We start from the raw sequence: 19,491 nt of genomic DNA, 5'->3' as shown, positions 1-19,491 counted from the left end.
GGCTTTTACTGTCAACTGGAGTAAGACTACATCATGCAACAGACCGAATAAGAAGTACATATATTAATAATCTCAGGATAATGATAAGCATTTAACATTCTTCACCATTCAGTTCTCATTTAAACAATTACGAACAGAAGGGAAGTTTCTGGTCCTTTAAGCCCATAGTCAATACCAATCTTCATGATGAAAGGGTGAATGTATTCCACTTAAAATCAGAAAGAAGAGAAATTGGTCAATAATTACCACTACATTTTAAAAAATCCTTCACTAACTGAAAACTGAAAATAAACAGAATAACGAAAATAACAGGATAATGACTCTCATGGACCCATCACCCAGTTTCAGCAGTAAGCCACTCCTGGCCAATGTGACCTCAATGCTTTCCCTACCCACTTTCCAACTCTTGTATTACTTTACAGCAAATCCCACATATTTCACCTGTATGTATCTATTAAAGAAAAAAAACTCTTTTCTAAAAAGAGAAAACCACAATACCATTTTATACCTAAGCCTCTCCAATAATCCTTTATCATTTAACATCTGAATGCATCATAAATGTCAGTTGTTCTACACTGCTTGAATCATTTCCTGTTTTCTCAAATACCGTGATTCCAGAAGAGAAATCATATTTTTAAGCATGATTTTGATATTTTCTTTTAGCACATGGCTTGAAATCACATGCCAGTAACACGTGAGGCAGCCACCCTTCTTCATGGCTCACTGTGGGCAAGGGTCCGTCAGTCCTCAGGCCAGGCTATCCCCCAGAACCTTCGCTACAGACCTACTCCTGGAAAGAAGTGGGAGGCAGCTCTTCCAAGAGAAGTGAGGGACGCAGCCTTCCGGATCTTGATAGTGAAAAGAAAGCCTTCAAATGGAACTGTTAACAATGGAGCTACAGTGAAAAAAATCAGGCAGAATAAATTGGTTAGCACAAAAAGTCACTGGCCTTTGACTTGATGTAGCTGTGGTATTAGCATGAGAAACTCAAGATGCAAAGGCTAAACGTCAGGGAAGGTGACAGAACCTCTTGTCCCATCTGTCTGGCTGAATAATGATTGCTAAGCAAGAATCTCAACACTTTATATTTCCTTTCTACATTTATGCCTCAATATTTGACTAATGCTTCCCTGGTGGCTCAGTGGTAAAGAGTCCACCTGCAATGCAGGAGACATGAGTTTGACCCCTGGGTCAGGAAGATCCCCCAGAGAAGGAAATGGCTACCCACTCCAATATTCTTGCCTGGGAAATCTCATGGACAGAGGAGACTGACAGTCTATAGTCTACGGAGTTGCAAGAGAGTCGAACATGACTTAGCAACTAAACAACAACATTTGACTTATGCAATAAGAGCCTAACTGTATTCCCATACTGGCCACTGATACAGGTACTAATCTCTGATGTCTTATGTGTCCTTAAAAGACTGGAGTGCTCCACTTTTGGAAAAATAATGTCATTATTCAAATATTATTGAGCACCTACTATGTGTAGACATGATTTTTTAATTGCTTAGAGTATGCTAACAAAATAAATATGACCTCTTGACCTCAAACAACAGGCATAATAAATAAACAAATGATATGGAATGCTGAAAGTGGTAAGTGTTAGGTGAAACAGTAGAGGCTGCTGGGAGCAGTATTAAGTAGGGTGCTTAGGGTAAGCCCCACCAAGGAAGTGACATATGAGCAGATGCCCAAAGAAAATGGAAAAGTCAAAATGATCACTAAAGATAAATCATCCCACAAAGAGGGAACAGATCCACTGGTCCCTTCAGTGGGATGCATGGCTGATGCGTTCAAGAACTGCAAGGAAGCCAGTGTGACAGCGGGGAGGCCAAAAGACAGGGACAGGAAGTGGAGGTCACAGCAGAGGGCTCCCTTGTGTAATGCCTTGTAGCCACTTTGGGAAGTTATGCTGGATTTCACATGGAAACTTACCAACCAACTGAACATGTAGGGACTTGTATTAATCATGCCTTAAAATTTTTTTTATTTTATTTGGCTGTGTTGGGTCTTAGTTGCGGCACTCAGGATCTTAGGTGGCAGCATCTGAACTCTTAGTTGTGGCATGCAGGATCTAGTTCCCTGACCAGGGATCAAACCTGAGCCCCCTGCATTGGGAGTGCATAGTCTTAGCCAGGTTAACTTCTGCATTTCTAATGCTTTGATGTCTGGAGCCTTGCTGACCCTGGAGAGATGCCTAGAGAAAGCCAAGGACTTGCCTAGGAATGCATTTTCCATATGCAAACCAATCCGGAGTCGGCTCCTACCACCTCTACCACTCGCTAACCCTCTGGACCACTATCCGCCTGTCCTAAATCACTCCAGGGCCGGGTACCAGGCAACTAGGGACGGTCCTTCTGCCCAACACATCTCCTGAGTGATTCAGCCAGTCACACCTGTCTACCCTGCCAGCCCTGCCTCACCGCTTCGCACAGAGAGCATAACCACAGCTCCTGACCACACTTTGGCCCTCACACTCCCTGCCTCCAACCGGCCTCTGTGCTTCCCTCTGTGGTCCTGCGTGGCCTGCCCCTCCTCTCAGAACTGTGAGGAATAAACTATCTTTCAATGACAGTCTCTCCTACTCTGTTGGCTTCACTCTACCTGATTAAAAATTAAAGTCTACATACCGAAACAAGAATTTTTATAAAAGTACTCACTAGAAAACTCTCTCTAGGTACTATTCAAAATTCTTTCCATTTATAAAAGATTAATTCAGAAAGATTACTTTTCAATGATTCAATTCCTAAGCAAAATGAAAATCTATGGCAATTAAAATGTATATACATATATTTTAAAGTACTATAGCCGTGACATTGTTGTTAAAGTCTGCCTATCTGGAAAATTCTATTTTCTCTAGGAAGACGGCATAGCCAAAGTTATACTCTCTGCCCCTATCTCCTAGGCCACAGCTGGGCTAATAATGTTGTTTTGGGGAATTTGAAATTTGAACAGAGAGACACAGAGGCTGAGAATTAGGACCCATGGGCCATTAATATAAAGAGATTGAAGGAAAAACCGCAAGTTCCTTCTGTCAAAATACTCAGAAATGGCTCACTGCCACCCTTTCTAAACCATGGCTTTCAACTCTTCCTTGGATTCTGGGGGAAAAAATACACTAATACATTTCTTATTCATTTACTATTTTGTGAAAGGCAACTGTTACTCCAAACCAAAGAATGCAACCCCTAAAAAACCTTATGTGATATAGTCCCTCTTCAAACTTATCATTTTATGTATCAGTATTTAGTTTCTTGTTAAACATGTCAATGTGGAAATGTTTACCGACCATTCATTGAGGCAAATCCCTTAAAGTGATTTTTAAAGGGATGATTATTACATGATTTTTATGAATAAAATGATTTTTACAAAATAATTAATGAAAGCATATAGCCGAACTTGGGACTTCCCTGGTGATCCTCCACCTTCCAATGCAGAGGGCTCCCTGACCAGGAAGCTAAGATCCCACATGCTGCAAAGTGTGGCCAAAAAATGAAAATAAAAAAAAGCATATTGCTTTTTATTTATAGAGTAAAAGTTAACTCACTCTCACCTACTCTAAATAGTATGTGGAACGTTCCTTTGAAGAATACTTTTGTTGATCTATCGCCTAAGATATAAGAACTGGGAGTCAGAAGCTGACAGAGACAACTAGAGTCCAGTGTCTGCCCCCAGGACCAAGCCGGGGACACGTTCAGGTAAGCAGATAAGCATGAGGGATGCAGTACTAGCCGGTGGCCAAAGACAGAGCATGGGCACGGCATCCAGGGAAGGAATCCCCGCGCAGCAGAACGGGAAGAAGGAAGCAGTTTTGTTACACCAACCTCACTGTGCTGTTGCAAACACAGCAAAAGAGAAGAAGACTGAAAGCAGCCCTGTGGTGAAGCCTGGGACAAGGAGGAAACATCTTCCTCTGGAGCAGGTCTTGGCCAACTTGGGTTTGTCCAGGATCGGAACACATACACAGGCAGCGCCCACTCTGCACGGTAGCGCCAGATCATACAAATGGCCATGCGAAGCAAACTGAATGAAGAACGGTCACAGCTACTTTCTATGACATTTAGAAACTTTGTCAAAACATACAAAACCTTTATTATTGGTTATAAATGTACAGGGAAATGAAAAATGTAAAATTAACACTTATTCAGTGCACTTTCTTTGAAACATTAGAAACTGAGACTCTGAAGTTTTTTTTCAGCTTACTGAGTAGTTTGAACAGTGCTTGCTTTCCTCCAGCTGTATAAATTATGTGAGCCTCTTTATGCCTTGGTGAATTATAAACTCCTAAGTTTGGATAAACTTCCAACATTTTATCCTCTGTACTTTCAATGTCATGAAATGTCCCCAGAGTTCCTTTAATTAATGTGCAGTTTTCTGCTGGCATCACTTCATCTGTGATATTTCATCCTTTTCGTCACAACCACTTCCTTCACTTAGCTCAATGAACTTGCGTTGAGACTAACTTCCCCTGGCTACACCCTGGAATATCTCACTGGCAGGAGTGAGCTTTCTCCTGCCAGCCAGCTTTCTCCTCTAACTCCATTTACACTGCCATTCACGTCTAGCATTATCACCTTCCACTTCTTTACTATGCTTTCATTTTGGGCAGCTAACTTCCTCTTTCAATCATCAGCTTTTGCGTAATGTCAGGTAGGTTATCACAGAGAAATAAAGGGGCACACTTTGCTTTAACAGAGACTGTGAAACAAGCCTCGAGATTGGCACCGTCCAGGCTGCACATCTGTCTCTGATCACGCTGCATGTTTGTAATTTCTGTAATGACTTGTGGACTGAAGAACTATCAGAAAAGTTTGTAGCAACTTCATGCAATTATCACAGTTCAAACACCAACGTGACTGCAATCTTTGTGACCAGGCATACACAACCTAGTCTGTGTATACTGAAACTGTGCAAAGTGAAGGCTACTTGTGTGTGCTGTGTGCTCAGTCGTGTCCGACTCTTTGTGACCCCATGGACTGTACCCCGCCAGGCTCCTCTATCCATGGGGATTCTCCAGGCAAGAACACTGAAGTGGGTTGCCATGCCTTCCTCCAAGGGATCTTCCTGACCCTGGGACTGAACCCACGTCTCTTGTGTCTCCTGCATTGCAGGCCGATTTTTCATCTGCTGTGCCATTGGGGTATGGCTTTTCAAATGTAACAATGAAAACCTCAGACTGTCAGGCTGGGCCTCCCTGTATTTCTACCTACATTTTTTGGAATTGCAAAGTTTAAATCATCTTTCAACCCAAGCCAGATTGATGAAGTAATGGATAACCCAGGGCAGGGTCCAGAGAATAAGTGCGGGGGGTCTGGTGTAAGAGATTGCAGAGGGGTAGCAGCCAGACTGCAGGTGACCTGGGGGGTGTCCTAGAGGCAATGACAGGGGGACTATGACTCTCAGGAGTTTTCAGGGCAGGAAGGGACTCTGGGGGTGACCCACCATCACCCATTCAACAGATGAGGGCAGCAACTCCCCTGATCAAAGCAGTTGCAGAGCTAGACCCGTAATCCCCAGCTCCTCCTTCAGTAATCCTTCTGATGTCCCTGGGCTGTGTTGGAAGTATTATAACCATTCCTTTGACATGTTTTATCAAGAAGGTCTGAAAAACTATCTTTCTAAGGATAGCAATAAGCTGTCTTTCACAGTTAAATGAGAATGAAACTATATAATTACAAAAAAGATGAAAAAAAAAACCCCTAACTTTTCTTTAACTTGCAGACAGTGTACATTTTCATCATTATTAGTGTTTTTTCTAGAAAGGATATGCCTCAATTCAGTTCAGTTCAGTCCCTCAGTCGTGTCCGACTCTTTGCAACCCCATGAATCACAGCACGCCAGGCCTCCCTGTCCATCACCAACTCCCGGAGTTCACTCAGACTCACATCCATCAAGTCAGTGATGCCATCCAGCCATCTCATCCTCTGTCGTCCCCTTCTCCTCTTGCCCCCAATCCCTCCCAGCATCAGAGTCTTTTCCAATGAGTCAACTCTTCGCATGAGGTGGCCAGAGTACTGCAGTTAATCCCAGGGCTGATCTCCTTCAGAATGGACTGGTTGGATCTCCTTGCAGTCCAAGGGACTCTCAAGAGTCTTCTCCAACACCACAGTTCAAAACCATCAATTCTTCAGCTCTCAGCCTTCACAGTCCAACTCTCACATCCATACATGACCACAGGAAAAACCATAGCCTTGACTAGACAGACCTTTGTTGGCAAAGTAATGTCTCTGCTTTTGAATATGCTATCTAGGTTGGTCATAACTTTCCTTCCAAGGAGTAAGCATCTTTTAATTTCATGGCTGCAGTCACCATCTGCAGTGATTTTGGAGCCCAAGAAAATAAAGTCTGACACTGTTTCCACTGTTTCCCCATCTATTTCCCATGAAGTGATGGGACCGGATACCATGATCTTCATTTTCTGAATGTTGAGCTTTAAGCCAACTTTTTCACTCTCCACTTTCACTTTCATCAAGAGGCTTTTGAGTTCCTCTTCACTTTCTGCCATAAGGGTGGTGTGATCTGCATATCTGAGGTTATTGATATTTCTCCCGGCAATCTTGATTCCAGCTTGTGTTCCTTCCAGCCCAGAGCTTCTCATGATGTACTCTGCATATAAGTTAAATAAGCAGGGTGACAATATACAGCCTTGACGAACTCCTTTTCCTATTTGGAACCAGTCTGTTGTTCTATGTCCGGTTCTGTTGCTTCCTACATGTCTCCAAATGGATTGTCAATGTCCACAATTAAACATCTAATTTTCAGAATACTTGGTTTGGCTTTAAGCAAAAGCCAGGGAACAAGGAGCTCCTAAGAGTAGACCACGTGGATAAGTGGTCACTGAACAACTGGCCAATGTGATCATAGGTGGGGTCGATTCATTTGGAGACAACAGTTTGGGAGCTTTCCTTAAATGTCCCTAGGAACGTGATGCTCATATACTTTGTTTAATACATCTTTTTGGTTATCTGATGTTGACTAAACTCCGAAATTTGTGTATACTGGAACTATGCAAAGTGAGGGCTTTTTCAAGTAGCTATAGTTTGATGAGAATTTAAGGGCCAGCCATGATATTGAAAGGACTTTAAATATACTACCTCATTTAGTAACCCTTTCACAAATCTTTCTTTGGAGGTGGGCATCATCCCCACTTACAGATGTGGGAACTGAGGTGTGGAATGGTTAAGACACACACCCAAGTCAGCAGCTAACAAGATCTAAAGTGTGGTTGACCTGACCCTCAAGCTTATAATAATCATAAGTAACATGCTCTGTTTTTACCCCTAAAATACTGGACCCTAACAACTAAAGTCACTAACAACTCTGTGGTTCCATGAAACTGGCTGGGTAGAGGACACGACTTGGTGCCAGCAATCAGGACAGACAGGAGAGAAGACGCTAACCACAGGGAGTTACTGAATCTGAACATTTCCATCACTCCATCACTTAATGTATCAAGATCAGCTTCCCACAAGGCCAGAGGATTGCCAGATAAAGTCTCCAATATATAATGGTTCCAGGGGGAAAAAATAAAATCCATGTCCACACAATATGGAAGTATAAGTTTTAAAGGAAACTGCTGTCTTGCTGGGAGAATGCTCAGGTCACAGCAGTCAGGATCTGCTTCCAAGGCCAGCTGGAAGGCTCAGTCTGAGGGGTGGGGGCGGCAACAGCCTAAGCAGAAATAATTCCACACACTGGAAAGTGAATACGCTCCAGGCATTGATGAAGGAAGGGCCTCTTGGTTTCCAGATGGCACCAGTTGATAAAAATCTATTGCCTCATAATATTCCCTCTACTTTTCTTTTTTGCTAAGACTGGAAAACATGCCCTGCCGTGAGTCACAGGCATTCACCCAGGAGAGCTGTCCTCTACAACTCTGCAAGGCACATCCACCCACTCCACCCCAGTAGCGCTCCACCAGCCCACATCACACTGCCTGGCCACCACATGGGAGCAAATCCCCTCCAGTGACCTCAGAAAAGCACCTCCAAAGCAACCACATCCTGGAATATGCTTGTCAAGTAAGTTCCTCCCAAGTCCTACGGGCTCCAGCTGACACAGTTAACATTTTCAGCAAGGCAGTGAAATTACAGAGCAGGTATTTTTTTTCTCCAAGAAATAAAATGTAAAAACTAAGGTTCTAGGCCCTTTCTAAGACGGTTGCAATGACAGTATCAGAAGCACAAGAACACTTGATTGGATATCCCTGCCCTTCCAGTGAGAATGTAAAAGACAATTAAAAAAACCAGCCAGACTCCCTGGGCGGTCAGGGGTCATCCTGTGGCTCCCTTCTTCCCGACAACACCTGCTGTGGAGTCTTGAGCATGTGGACTTGAACTGGATGGATCAGTGCCTAAAATTATGCTTGAATGAGACCCAGGAGTAAAGGCATCCTTGGTTCTAAGTTGAGCTTATTTTTTAAAAAAGAGTTTTCTTCATTATTCCGCCCCTCATTCAGAGAGGGACTCTTGACTACTTTTAGCTGCTGTCACAGGGCCCAAACTCATGGGACAGGAACCAGGCAGGTACATGGTACCACTGGGAACATCCCACCTCTTATGCTGGCTGATGGATTCACAGCATTGATTTTATTAGTTACTATATTTCATAGCTTATGAGCACAAATTTAAAATGTTTTATTATGCTTTAACATACCAAATGTCAGTCAAAACTTACAGACAACTGAGGCTATTATAGAATATTTAAATACTGCAAAGGACTACATCATACTTCAGAGGACAGAAATATAGTATACCTGAGACTTTGTTACAAAATTTGACTGCTAAGCAAACATATTAAAAATAATTTAAGGAAAACCACTAAAGTAGGAGCCTAACTTAAACCTTCTAAAACAGAGACAGTAAAAGGTAATTCTGAAAACCATTTTAACAAATAGTAGAAACAAGGGGAAAAGGGTAATAAAATAGAAAATACAAAAGAAGACTAATTATATCAGTAAGCACACTCAATGTAACCAGATTAAACTTACTTATTAAAGTTAGTTTATCAGAATAGGTTTTAGAAAAATAAAACTATGTGTTCCGTATAAGAGGGATATTTAACATAAAGTTATAAATAAAAATGACAGTGAAAAGATAGAAAAAGATATATCAGGAAAATATTAACTAAAGAAAGCTGGTCCAACCATATTACCAGCAAATAAAATATAAATTAAGGTAGAAGTTTAAAGAGGGACAATATATAAAAGCAAGAGTTACCAAGAACATACATAAATCTAGAACTTGGATACAGATTAACGTGGCAGATTCAGAACATCAGAAAATATTTTAAAAAATATTGAGGCTACTGACATAGCCATTACAACAGAAACTGACGGAACACAAAAAGTTAAGATAGAAGTGGTTTGAATAGCATCATTAATAAAGGTGAATTAATTTCACAGATACAGAAGCCTGTCTTCCAGAAACAGGAATATATCTTCTTAAAAGTTTTATGTGGAAAACTTAATAACTGGCTATATTACTTACTGGCTGCCAAACAAGTTGCAACAAGTATCAAAGAATCAGTAACAAAGGTATCAGGTGATAATTCAGTGGAGCAAGGAATAGTCATTTCAACAAATAGAGCAAGAATAATGGGGCTTCCCAGGTGGCTCAGTCAGTAAAGAATTTGTCTGCAATGCAGGACACCCAGGTTTGATTCCTGGGTTGGGAAGATTCCCTGGAGGAGGAAATGGCTACTCACTCCAGTATTCTTGCCTGGAGAATCCCCTGGACAGAGGAGCCTGGCGGGCTACAGTCCATTAGGTCCCAAGAGTTGGACATGACTTAGCAACTAAACCACCACCACCATCTGGTCAATATGGAGAGGGAAAGAGCCTTAACCTCTTTATTACACCATACATAAAAGTGAACTTGAGTTATAAATCTAAATTAAAATTTAACAATAAAGTTTCCAGAAGAAAACAAGTAATCTTCAACCTGGTATTAAAAATTCTTAGAACACAGAACCAAAAAAGGAGTGAGAAATTAGACTACATCAAAACTAATATTTTTGTTCAAAATCTAAATTTATGAAAATGAAAAGAAGAGCCACGGTTTAGAAGAAAATATTCTCAAAATCTGACAGAGGACTTGGATAAGAATACGTAAAGAATTCCCACAATGCAGTAATTTTAAAAAAGCCAACCCAAATAAAAAGGAGCCGAAGTTAACTAAACATTCATAGAAGATTTTTCAAATGGTCAAGCAGCAAATTAAAAATCGGCCCAACATTATTAGTCATGGAGAAATGCAAATTAAGTTACCGTAAGTCAGTACTACTCACCTAGTAGATGAGCTAAAATTAGAAGACTGAAACATATATTACCAAGGATTTGGAGTAATCAGAACTCACATTGCTTATAGGAGTGTAAAATGGTACAGCTTTAAGAAAAGATCTGGATATATCTTATAAAACTAAACACAGATCTGGATATCTTATAAAACTAAATATACTTGTTATGAAGGTTCAAGAGGACATTAGGCAAACAGTAAAAGGCATTCAGATTGGGAAGAAAGTAGTAATGATGTGATTTTGTATATAGACAATCTTAAAAAATTCACAAAAATGTAAAAGCTAATAAGTTCAGCAAGATTTCAAGGTACAAGATCAATATACAAAAATAAATTTTGTTTCTACACATTAGCAATGAACAACCCAAAATGAAAGTAAGGAAACAATTCCATTTGCCATAGTACCAAGTAAATAAAATATTTCAGGAATAAATGTAACAAGAATAGGAAACACATTCACTAAACACTACAAGACAGTGATGAAAAAATTAAAGAAAATCTAAATAAATGGAAAAACATATTAATGGATTAGAAGAGAAAATGGTTAATATAGCAATAGTCCCCAAACTGATCTACAGATTTATTGCAATCACTATCAAAATCCCAGCTGGTCCTCCCCTCCCCAAATTCACAAGCTGGTCTTGAAAATGGTATGAAGATACAAGGGACTCAGCAAAAACAATCTTAAAAAATAAGAAAGGGGATTCACACTTCAAAGCTACAGAAATCAAGGCAGTGTGTACAGACATATACCAATTAAATAGACTTGAGAATCCAGAAATAAACCCTCACAATTAAAACCACAAGATTTTAGGAAAAGGAACCAAGACAACGCCATGGTGGAGGGACTATTCTTTTTAACAAATGCTGCTGCACAACCAGACATCCATATGCAAAAGAATGAAGCCCTACCTCACACCATATACAAAAATTAAGTCAAAATGGATCACAGAGCTAACTATAAGAGGTAAAACTATAAAACTCTTGGAAGAAAACAAAGGAGTAAATCTTTGCTACCTTAGATTAGGCGATAGATTCTTAGGTATCACACTAAGTGATGAAGAAAAATTTCAAAATGATGACTACTGCCTGACGCTTTTCAAATAAAATTTAAGGTATTCAAAACAAAGTGTTAATGGATACATAGATATGCAGAAGAAATACACAAATACCTATCATAATCAATCTCCAAATAGTGGTTACTTTTAAGGAAGAGAGAAGAGGGCAAAGGGAAAAAATAGAGTTTATAAAGTATCTGTAATCTCTTGTTTCTAAAATGAGCTCAAACAAATAGGACATCCTTGATTAAATAAATTTATCATACGTGATAAAATTTGCATATTTGATAAAATTGGTTATGGGGATACACATGTACTTTTATGAATATTTGAAACACTTTACATTTTAACAAACATAACAAAAATAACAGTATTTTAAAAGAATGAGATGTCCTTATCATGAGCATTCATTGCCAGTACAGCACAGGGTAAAAAATGAAGGTAAATTACATTAACTGATCTGAAACCACACAAATTCCAAGAAAGAGTCTGGATATTACTTTGGGAATAAATACTGATATCAGAACCTTTGTCACTGCCTTTATTCAAAATGGACTACAAAGTCCCATGCCCTTAGGATGAATACTGGAATTTTGCCCTTAGGATGAATACTGGAATTTTCCACTTGTTTGTATTCTATATAAATAGTTGGGGCTTATGTTTATTTTAATAAATTCTCACTCCCTCTCTCTCTGCTCCTAAATTTGTTTCATCCAATTTTCCCAAGCTTAAATCTCTTGTTTCACTCCCCCTGCCCCAGATTTGCATTTCCTTTTCCAAGAAACACTAAATTATTTTCTTTTCCAATCGCTCATAAATCAAACAACACATTTCTCTGGTTGGTTTTTCACTTTCGTCTACATGTTAATTGGTTTGTTTACATGTTTCCTGCATCTTTACTTGTCCGAAGTGCAGAACAAACTGGTGTTAAAAAGCGACAAGGAGAAAGGTGGCCCACATAGGCCTTACCAGGAAGATGCAGACACAGATGAGGACTTAACACGCCCCTCTCAGACCTGTTTCCCACAGGGCGCCCGTGACGCCGGAGGGGCTGTGGGGAGGACACAGTCGCTGTCACAGTTAGAGGGAAGTTAGTGCGCAGGTGCTGGCCCTTCTCTCCCCGTAGATGGTAGCCTTGGTATCTAAGAGCCCAGTAGGCTGCCTGGCCCAAGACACACAGGACAACAGATATCACCCCTGAGCACCTTCCGCTGCCAGGCAGGTGTCCCAAGCACTTGATGGTTATTTCACTGAACTTAGGAAGCTCATCATTTCCTAAGAGGGAGGCATCACCATCTCCACTTTACAGACTTCTTTACTGGGTAGAGAAGTGAAGCAATACAGCCAAGGTCACACAGCTGGAAAGGGCGGAACCAGGGTTCCCATCCAGCTGCGGCTCATGGCAAAGCCTGCCCTTTACCGCTCACGGCTTCTTCTCTTTCCAGCTGCAGGAGCGGCATGTAGAATAGACACGTTTTTTTTGGTGAAGCATTTTTGTTCCTTACAACACACCATGCAATCAATTTACCTATTATATTATACTCCAAATGGGGCAGTATTTTCTTCAAGAAAACAATCTGATATGTCAAGTATGACATTAATAAAAACCAGCGTTTGCACACAGACACACAGACACACACACACACACACACACACACCATGTATGGATGCCTGGGTGTGCATCTCACAGCAAGGGTGGCATCTGCTGTAGATGAGGCGAGCCCCTGAGATGGGGCTCCTATAACTACTTGCTCTGCAAACCGAGCCCCTAAGAAGAACAGAGGTGTACCTGGATAGGATCCTGTGTCAATCTCATGGGCCCGATGCGTACCTCCGCAGAAGAAACCTGCTAAAAAAATAAAAGAAAAAAGCACATGAGATGTGTCGAGTCACAAGCTACAAGAATTGACACATTCTTCCTGATACTGGATATTATATCATGCTCCTTTGCCGCTAAATAAAAGGATCCAATTTAATGACATGGAGACAGTTGCTAAAACATTCTGTACAATACAGCTGATTTTGTAAAAGTACACATACATTTATATGCCTTGAAATGTCTGAGAGGATATATCCCCAAATGCTAAGTGGTGGGATTTCAGGTTATTTTTCTTTTAAGTGTATGGCTTTTTACAATAAGCACTTATTATTCTTTATTCTATGAGAGAAAAAACTCTGATTATTTACTGAGCACCTGCTATGCTGCATATGATGCCAGGTTGTTATTCCTCTGAAATTTCTAAAGAATAAAAATTTCTCTCATATGTGGAAGCTAAAGCATTTCGATGGTTTTAACAGCTTTTCCCATATTTAGATCTTATTTTTTATCTTCATGTTTTAATATAAGGAATAAACAGCTCACTCTTATCTGTGTTGATCATGACTAAATTATTCATTTCAGTTGCACTTCCTCAAATAAACTGAGTAACCCCACACCATGACCACAAGAAGCTGAACTCTGCCCCACGACTCTAGGAACGAGCTTAGGTGTTCACCGGCCCACACCATCTAATTGCCTTTGGCTGCAAGCAGAGACCAGATACGCATCTTCATTTTAAACTACTGGATTGAAGGTTCTGCCTCACCTCCATGGATCCAGATTTGTTTTTCTCTAAGAGGCTGCAGTCATTCTGCCTCTGCTTAGCTGCGTTTCCTGCAATCAACACACTAGGTTGGCTCCCGTGAGTTGGATGGGACACCTTCAGAGTTCATAGGACCAGAGACACCACAGGGACCCAATGGTCAGGGGAGGCTTTATCAAGTAAATGATAAGGCAGAACTTTCTTTAAATTAGACTTTGAAGACTAAATACTTCCCTTTCAGGCCCTTTAACTTTCGGTGAGCATGGTGTGAATCTTCTCCAACACCTGACCATGAAATGCCAACATTCTGCAGTCCACGGGGTCACAAAGAGTTGAACATGGTTGAGTGACTGAACTGAACTGAAGCAAAGCTACATCCTGCAAGGCATCTATACTGATACCCATGCCCAGCATACGTGTGCAGCCCCAGAATTCCACTGGGAGAGGAGCGTCACCAGGGTTCCTGCATCAATGGGACTCTGGCCCCCCATGCAGCTTCACCCTAAGAGCAGTGTTGCTTGTTTTTGGTCTGAAACAGACATGCCTCTTCAAAAATAGTGCAACTGCCAGAATCCTAAAAAGTTAATGACTAAGAAGTGAAACCAACTTGGTACAGACAGATGGATCTGATTGATAACCTAAGCTACCTCTGCACTCTCTGTGATGTCTGCTGCGTAGACTGCCTCTACCACACACAGGCGCCCCCACCCCTAACCCCTCCAACAAGGCCTCCTGTGGTTGCTCCAGCAAAACTGGCCCTGAAGAGGGACGCCCAGGGACGGAAGATAAAGTGAGAAATCAACAAGAGTTTAAAAGGAATAAAATAAAAAGTGACTCACTTTGGAAGGCTAAGGGATTGAGGGAAGAGCAGAGACTGCCCCCTAAACGGACACACGCCTACATACTCTGAAGGAACCAAGATGTGCGTGAGGTCATTAAATGGGCCATCTTCAACTCTGCCAGGAAAGCACGTGAAGACTGTGGGAGCTCCATGGCCCCCAGCCCTGAGCTGAGCCCTTACATGTGAGCAACCTTGGCAGGAGGCAGGCTGCAGCCACTGAGCAACTGCACGGAGATTCAGGAGCAACCCTCAACCTAGAAGATCTTTTTCCTGCTGTCATATAGGAAAGGCCCTCCAGCTTTCTCCGGAGCCACAAGAGTTCCCTGCCTGCATCCAGCATGATAACCTCGACCTGACCCAGGTCGGCTGGAGGCTGGCACCTGAGGCCGAGCCTGGCAGCATTGCCGAGCCCCCTCCAAGGCTTCTCTCTCCCATCTCCACCCAGCTCCACCCCCAGCCCCATGTCCCTGGGCCGCCTCCCTGGGAACACAGGTCGGCCTCGGCACCAGCCTGGGGGCCTCTGCTTCTGTAGCCGACGTCTGTGTAGCCGAGCCAAGATTCTCTACTTTGGAGATTGAACTGTGAGTTGACTGCAGAAACACAGATCCTCAATTAGCATATTAGCTCTGATTCCAGGAAGTCACCACATTTGCCAAGGACACAGAAGCAAGAAGGAGGTTGGGGTCATGGGTATTACAATTCCAGCTCTGGAGAGGAGAGGAGGAGGAGAGGAGAGAGACACTTCCTAGCCACCTTGACCACGAGCTCTCCCCTCAGCCTCACGAGGAAGCTCTGCTGGCCAACGGTGCGCTCCTAAGGGTCCAATATTAACAGTGTGTCAAATACGCGTATGCACACATGTGAGTGCACAGTCACTTACACACATACATGTAGACATGTAGCAGGGTCACCAGTTCACACTCAGATGAGTTGGCTCTTCAGGAAAAAAGAAAAGTCCTATTTTGTAGCATTTGCTGATTCTATGGAAATGGCAATCCACTCCAGTATTCTTGCCTGGAAAATCCCATGGACAGAGGAACCTGGTGGGCTACAGTCCATGGGGTCGCAAGAGTCGGACATGACTTAGCGACTAAACCAACCACCATGGTGTAAATACTTTCACCTTGGCTGTAATCAAACCAGTAACCTAGGTCCCTGAATATGCAACTGGGAGTATACCTTTTCATTCCGAGAGGGTCTGTGAGAGACACTCTTTCAGACTTGGCTGATGTGCCCATTTCTATCATTGGCTTTTGTTGCAAAGTTCAGTAAGATACAAAATTCTGATTGGTAGACATTTCGCCTTAGGCTTTGAGGTTGAGAGAAACGAGATCATCTTTCTGGCTTTGAAGGTGGGGAGACCAAAGAGTCTGATGCTGGGAAAGATTGAGGGCAGGAGAAGGGGATGACAGAAGATGAGATGGTTGGATGGCATCACTGACTTGATGGAGATGAGCTTGAGCAAGCTCCAGGAGTTGGTGAGGGACAGGGGAGCCTGGTGTGCTGCAGTCCATGGGGTTGCAAAGACTCGGACATGATTGAGCAACTTAATGACAACAACAAAGATCGAAGAAGGCTTCATGAAAACAAGTGGGTCATGGATGAGAAGAAGAGACCAGGATTGGGAGAGGAAATTCCAGACATAGGGAACAACGAAAGCAGGCACAGAAGCAAGAATGCAAAGATGCTTGTGGGGAAGACAACACGGGTCTAGAGAAACTGGATTACAGAGCACGACAGGGAAGACTATGTTGGGGTCAGATCTTTAAAAGGATTTTGGAAAGGAAATCCCTTTTGAGTCTGTAGGCACCAACCACGTGGCAGGCTTTTGAGTGGAGAATTACCAGGATCAGATTTATGAATTGGGAGGAAAAAAAGAAAAGTTTGGTTTTCCCACTTTCTGGATAGTCAAGCACAGAGATTTCGCAAACACCAAGACACTGCTATGAGTAGGAATTACAGCAGTGAAAACAAGTGGGGAAAATGCACCACAATGATTAAGAAAAAAATAATTACCCCCAGTCCCTACACGGCTTGGACTCATTTCAAAGGAGAGGGAACACCCAAGAAGAAAACCAGCTGGTGCAGGGCAAACAGATGAGAGACTGAGTCTGGGAAAAAATCAAGGCCGTTCATGTGGCCCGACCGTCACCACAGCACACTCTCTGCCGCGGGCATCCACAGTTCTCGGTAGCCTCAGGAATTGCGTTAAAGAACTTGGATTCTGGTTTTAGAGGTCCCCTCCAACAAGGACGAGGAGAGAATTCAGGCCGAGTGGTTGACCTGGAAAGGCCTTCTTCTCACATCTGCTCAGCTGACGCCTGCTCAGGGGCTGCTCACGTGCCCCCCACTCCCCGGAGGCCGTCGAGGCCCAGCTGCACCCCCGAAGGACTCAACACTCTGCTCAGCTCCTCCCGTGCTTCAGGGCACTAACCTTACTACTCACTTAAATATCTTTCTCCTGGGAAAGGTTGTGAGTGTCTTGAGGGACACCGACGTTGCTTTTTTCCCACAGTTTTGTCCCCAGCATCTAGAAAGTGCTCAGTCAAGGCTGGTGCTCAATAAATAAGTGGAAATGAACTAAACTGCCTAAGACCACATAGATTTGGAGTAACAGAGTCAGGACTGAGACTTCATTTTTCCTGACTCCCAGTGTGCTGCTCTTTGATTGCGCTCCAAATTGTAAAGCCTCAGTTCTGACTGCACTCCCCATATTTCTCTTATGGGTTTCTGGACTCTGTTCCAGTCTTGCAGATGGATCCAGCACCTGGTGATTCCCTGCTCACACCCTAGGAGCCTACGCTGCTGCTAACAGGGCTGCCACCAGGATGAAGAAGTGAAAGCAGTGAGTTGTGTGTCCGTCTGGGGCGGGGATGGATCTTCCCATCGCTTCTGTCTTCCAAAACAAGCTCAGAGCCTGAATCCTCCCCACTTTCAACAACTCCTTGGGAATCCCATCCTCCCCGCCACCTGCAGAACTGAGTGTTCATGCACAGGTATATACACACACACAGCTCAGGGCCAAACCAACTTCATTTCACAAAGAGGGGACTTCATTGTAAAGATCCTTTTTATTTTTCAATGCCCTTAATCAATTCTGCCTGCTGCCCTGTTGGCTCTAATTTTAAAATAGTACTTACATCTCTAAAGGGGTCCCCTTTATTTTGGGAGGCTCCAAAATCACTGCAGATGGTGACTACAGATATGAAATTAAAAGACGCTTACTCTTTGGAAGAAAAGTTATGACCAACCTAGACAGTATATTAAAAAGCAGAGACATTACTTTGCCAACAAAAGTCCATCTAGTCAAAGCTATGGTTGTTCCAGTAGTCATGTATGAATGTGAGAGTTGAATTATAAAGAAAGCTGAGTGCCAAAGAATTGAGGCTTTTGAACTGTGGTGTTGGAGAAGACTCTTGAGAGTCCCTTGGACTGCAAGGAGATCCAACTAGTCCATCCTAAAGGAAGTCAACCCTGAATATTCATTGGAAGGACTGATGTTGAAGCTGAAGCTCCAATACTTTGGCCACCTGATATGAAGAACTGACTCACTGGAAAAGATTCTGATGCTGGAAAAGACTGAAGGCAGGAGGAGAAGGGGACAACAGAGAATGAGATGATTGGAAGGCATTACCAACTCAATGGACATGAGTTTGAGTAAACTCAGGGAGTTGGCGATGAACAGGGAGGCCTGGCGTGCTGCAGTCCATGGGGTCGCAAAGAGTCTGATAAAACTGAGCGACTGAACTGAACTGAACTGAAAGGGAACCCCTGTCTTCACTCCATTCCCAGGCCAAACGTCTTTCTTTACTCCTCTGGCCTACGGGAAGCCAAAGGTTGTATTTGACTCGTGCCTTTTAAATGAACCGAGGCCTGCCCTCTGGCTTTTGGTCAGAAAGGCACCAGCGCTGGAGGGTCCAAGGCCCAGCCCTGCCCCAGACTGCGAACCCCTGGCTGTCCTACCTCCCTTCCCTGGCCCGCTGTCCTCCAAATATCCAGAATGCTTCTTTGCTCCTTCTGTCTCTTTTCAGCCACAGGCCCCGATGATCAGCCTGACCTCACACCGACCTCCAGCCTTCACTGTGCTTTGATTCGAGCCACGTTCCACTGCCTCGTGGACCTTTCTGAGCCCAGTAGGTGGTCTCAGTCCTCCCCTGCCCTTTCTGCCTCCAGTTCTCTGACCTGAAGCTCTCAACCTGGACTTCCTATTAGAAGTATCTGAAGAACGTTTAAAATATATTCGTGCCTGGGTCCTACTTCAAACCAAGGGACTTAGCATCTCTAAGGATGAGGCCTGTGCATTAATCTCAATGGCAACCAGATTTGAGAACCACTAGTCTATTCTTCCAAGCAGACACATCTATTGTTAACTTCAGATGCTCTTACATATTCATTATGCAACAGATAACAACAGAGTACTTAGCTGGCGGAAGGCACCAAAGCCTACCCGGACTCAGTCATCATGCTTGAACCCAGACACCCATAGGGTTTTTTCCAGATACAAGATGACCACTTAGGTAAGAGGAAGATACAGTCCTTCACATTTGATGATTCTGCCACCCTAATAGTATCCCTGGACATCCCTGGTGGCTCAGTGGTAAAGAATCCGCCTGTCAAGCAGCAGATGTGGGTTCGATCTCTGGGTCAGGAAGATCCCCTGGAGAAGGAAATGGCAGCCCACTCCAGTATTCTTGCCTGGGAAATCCCACGGAC

The 19,491-nt window shown here is 42.9% G+C and overlaps 1 protein-coding gene across 5 annotated transcripts in view; it reads right to left on the bottom strand.

Moving 5' to 3' along the window:
- PDE8B (phosphodiesterase 8B) overlaps positions 1-19,491 on the bottom strand; it is a 293,772-nt gene that overhangs the window by 93,822 nt on the left and 180,459 nt on the right. For 3 of the 5 annotated variants that reach the window (XM_070796633.1, XM_019968081.2, XM_070796631.1), the window contains one exon: positions 13,145-13,204. In XM_070796633.1, coding sequence (XP_070652734.1) covers positions 13,145-13,204 — 60 coding nt within the window. The remainder of the gene's footprint in view (positions 1-13,144; positions 13,205-19,491) is intronic. The other 2 variants (XM_019968080.2, XM_070796632.1) reach the window with 1 other exon arrangement.

Source organism: Bos indicus, chromosome 10 (assembly GCF_029378745.1).
Source record: "Bos indicus isolate NIAB-ARS_2022 breed Sahiwal x Tharparkar chromosome 10, NIAB-ARS_B.indTharparkar_mat_pri_1.0, whole genome shotgun sequence".
NCBI lineage: Eukaryota > Metazoa > Chordata > Mammalia > Artiodactyla > Bovidae > Bos > Bos indicus.
This window is presented reverse-complemented; position numbering and strand designations above follow the sequence as displayed.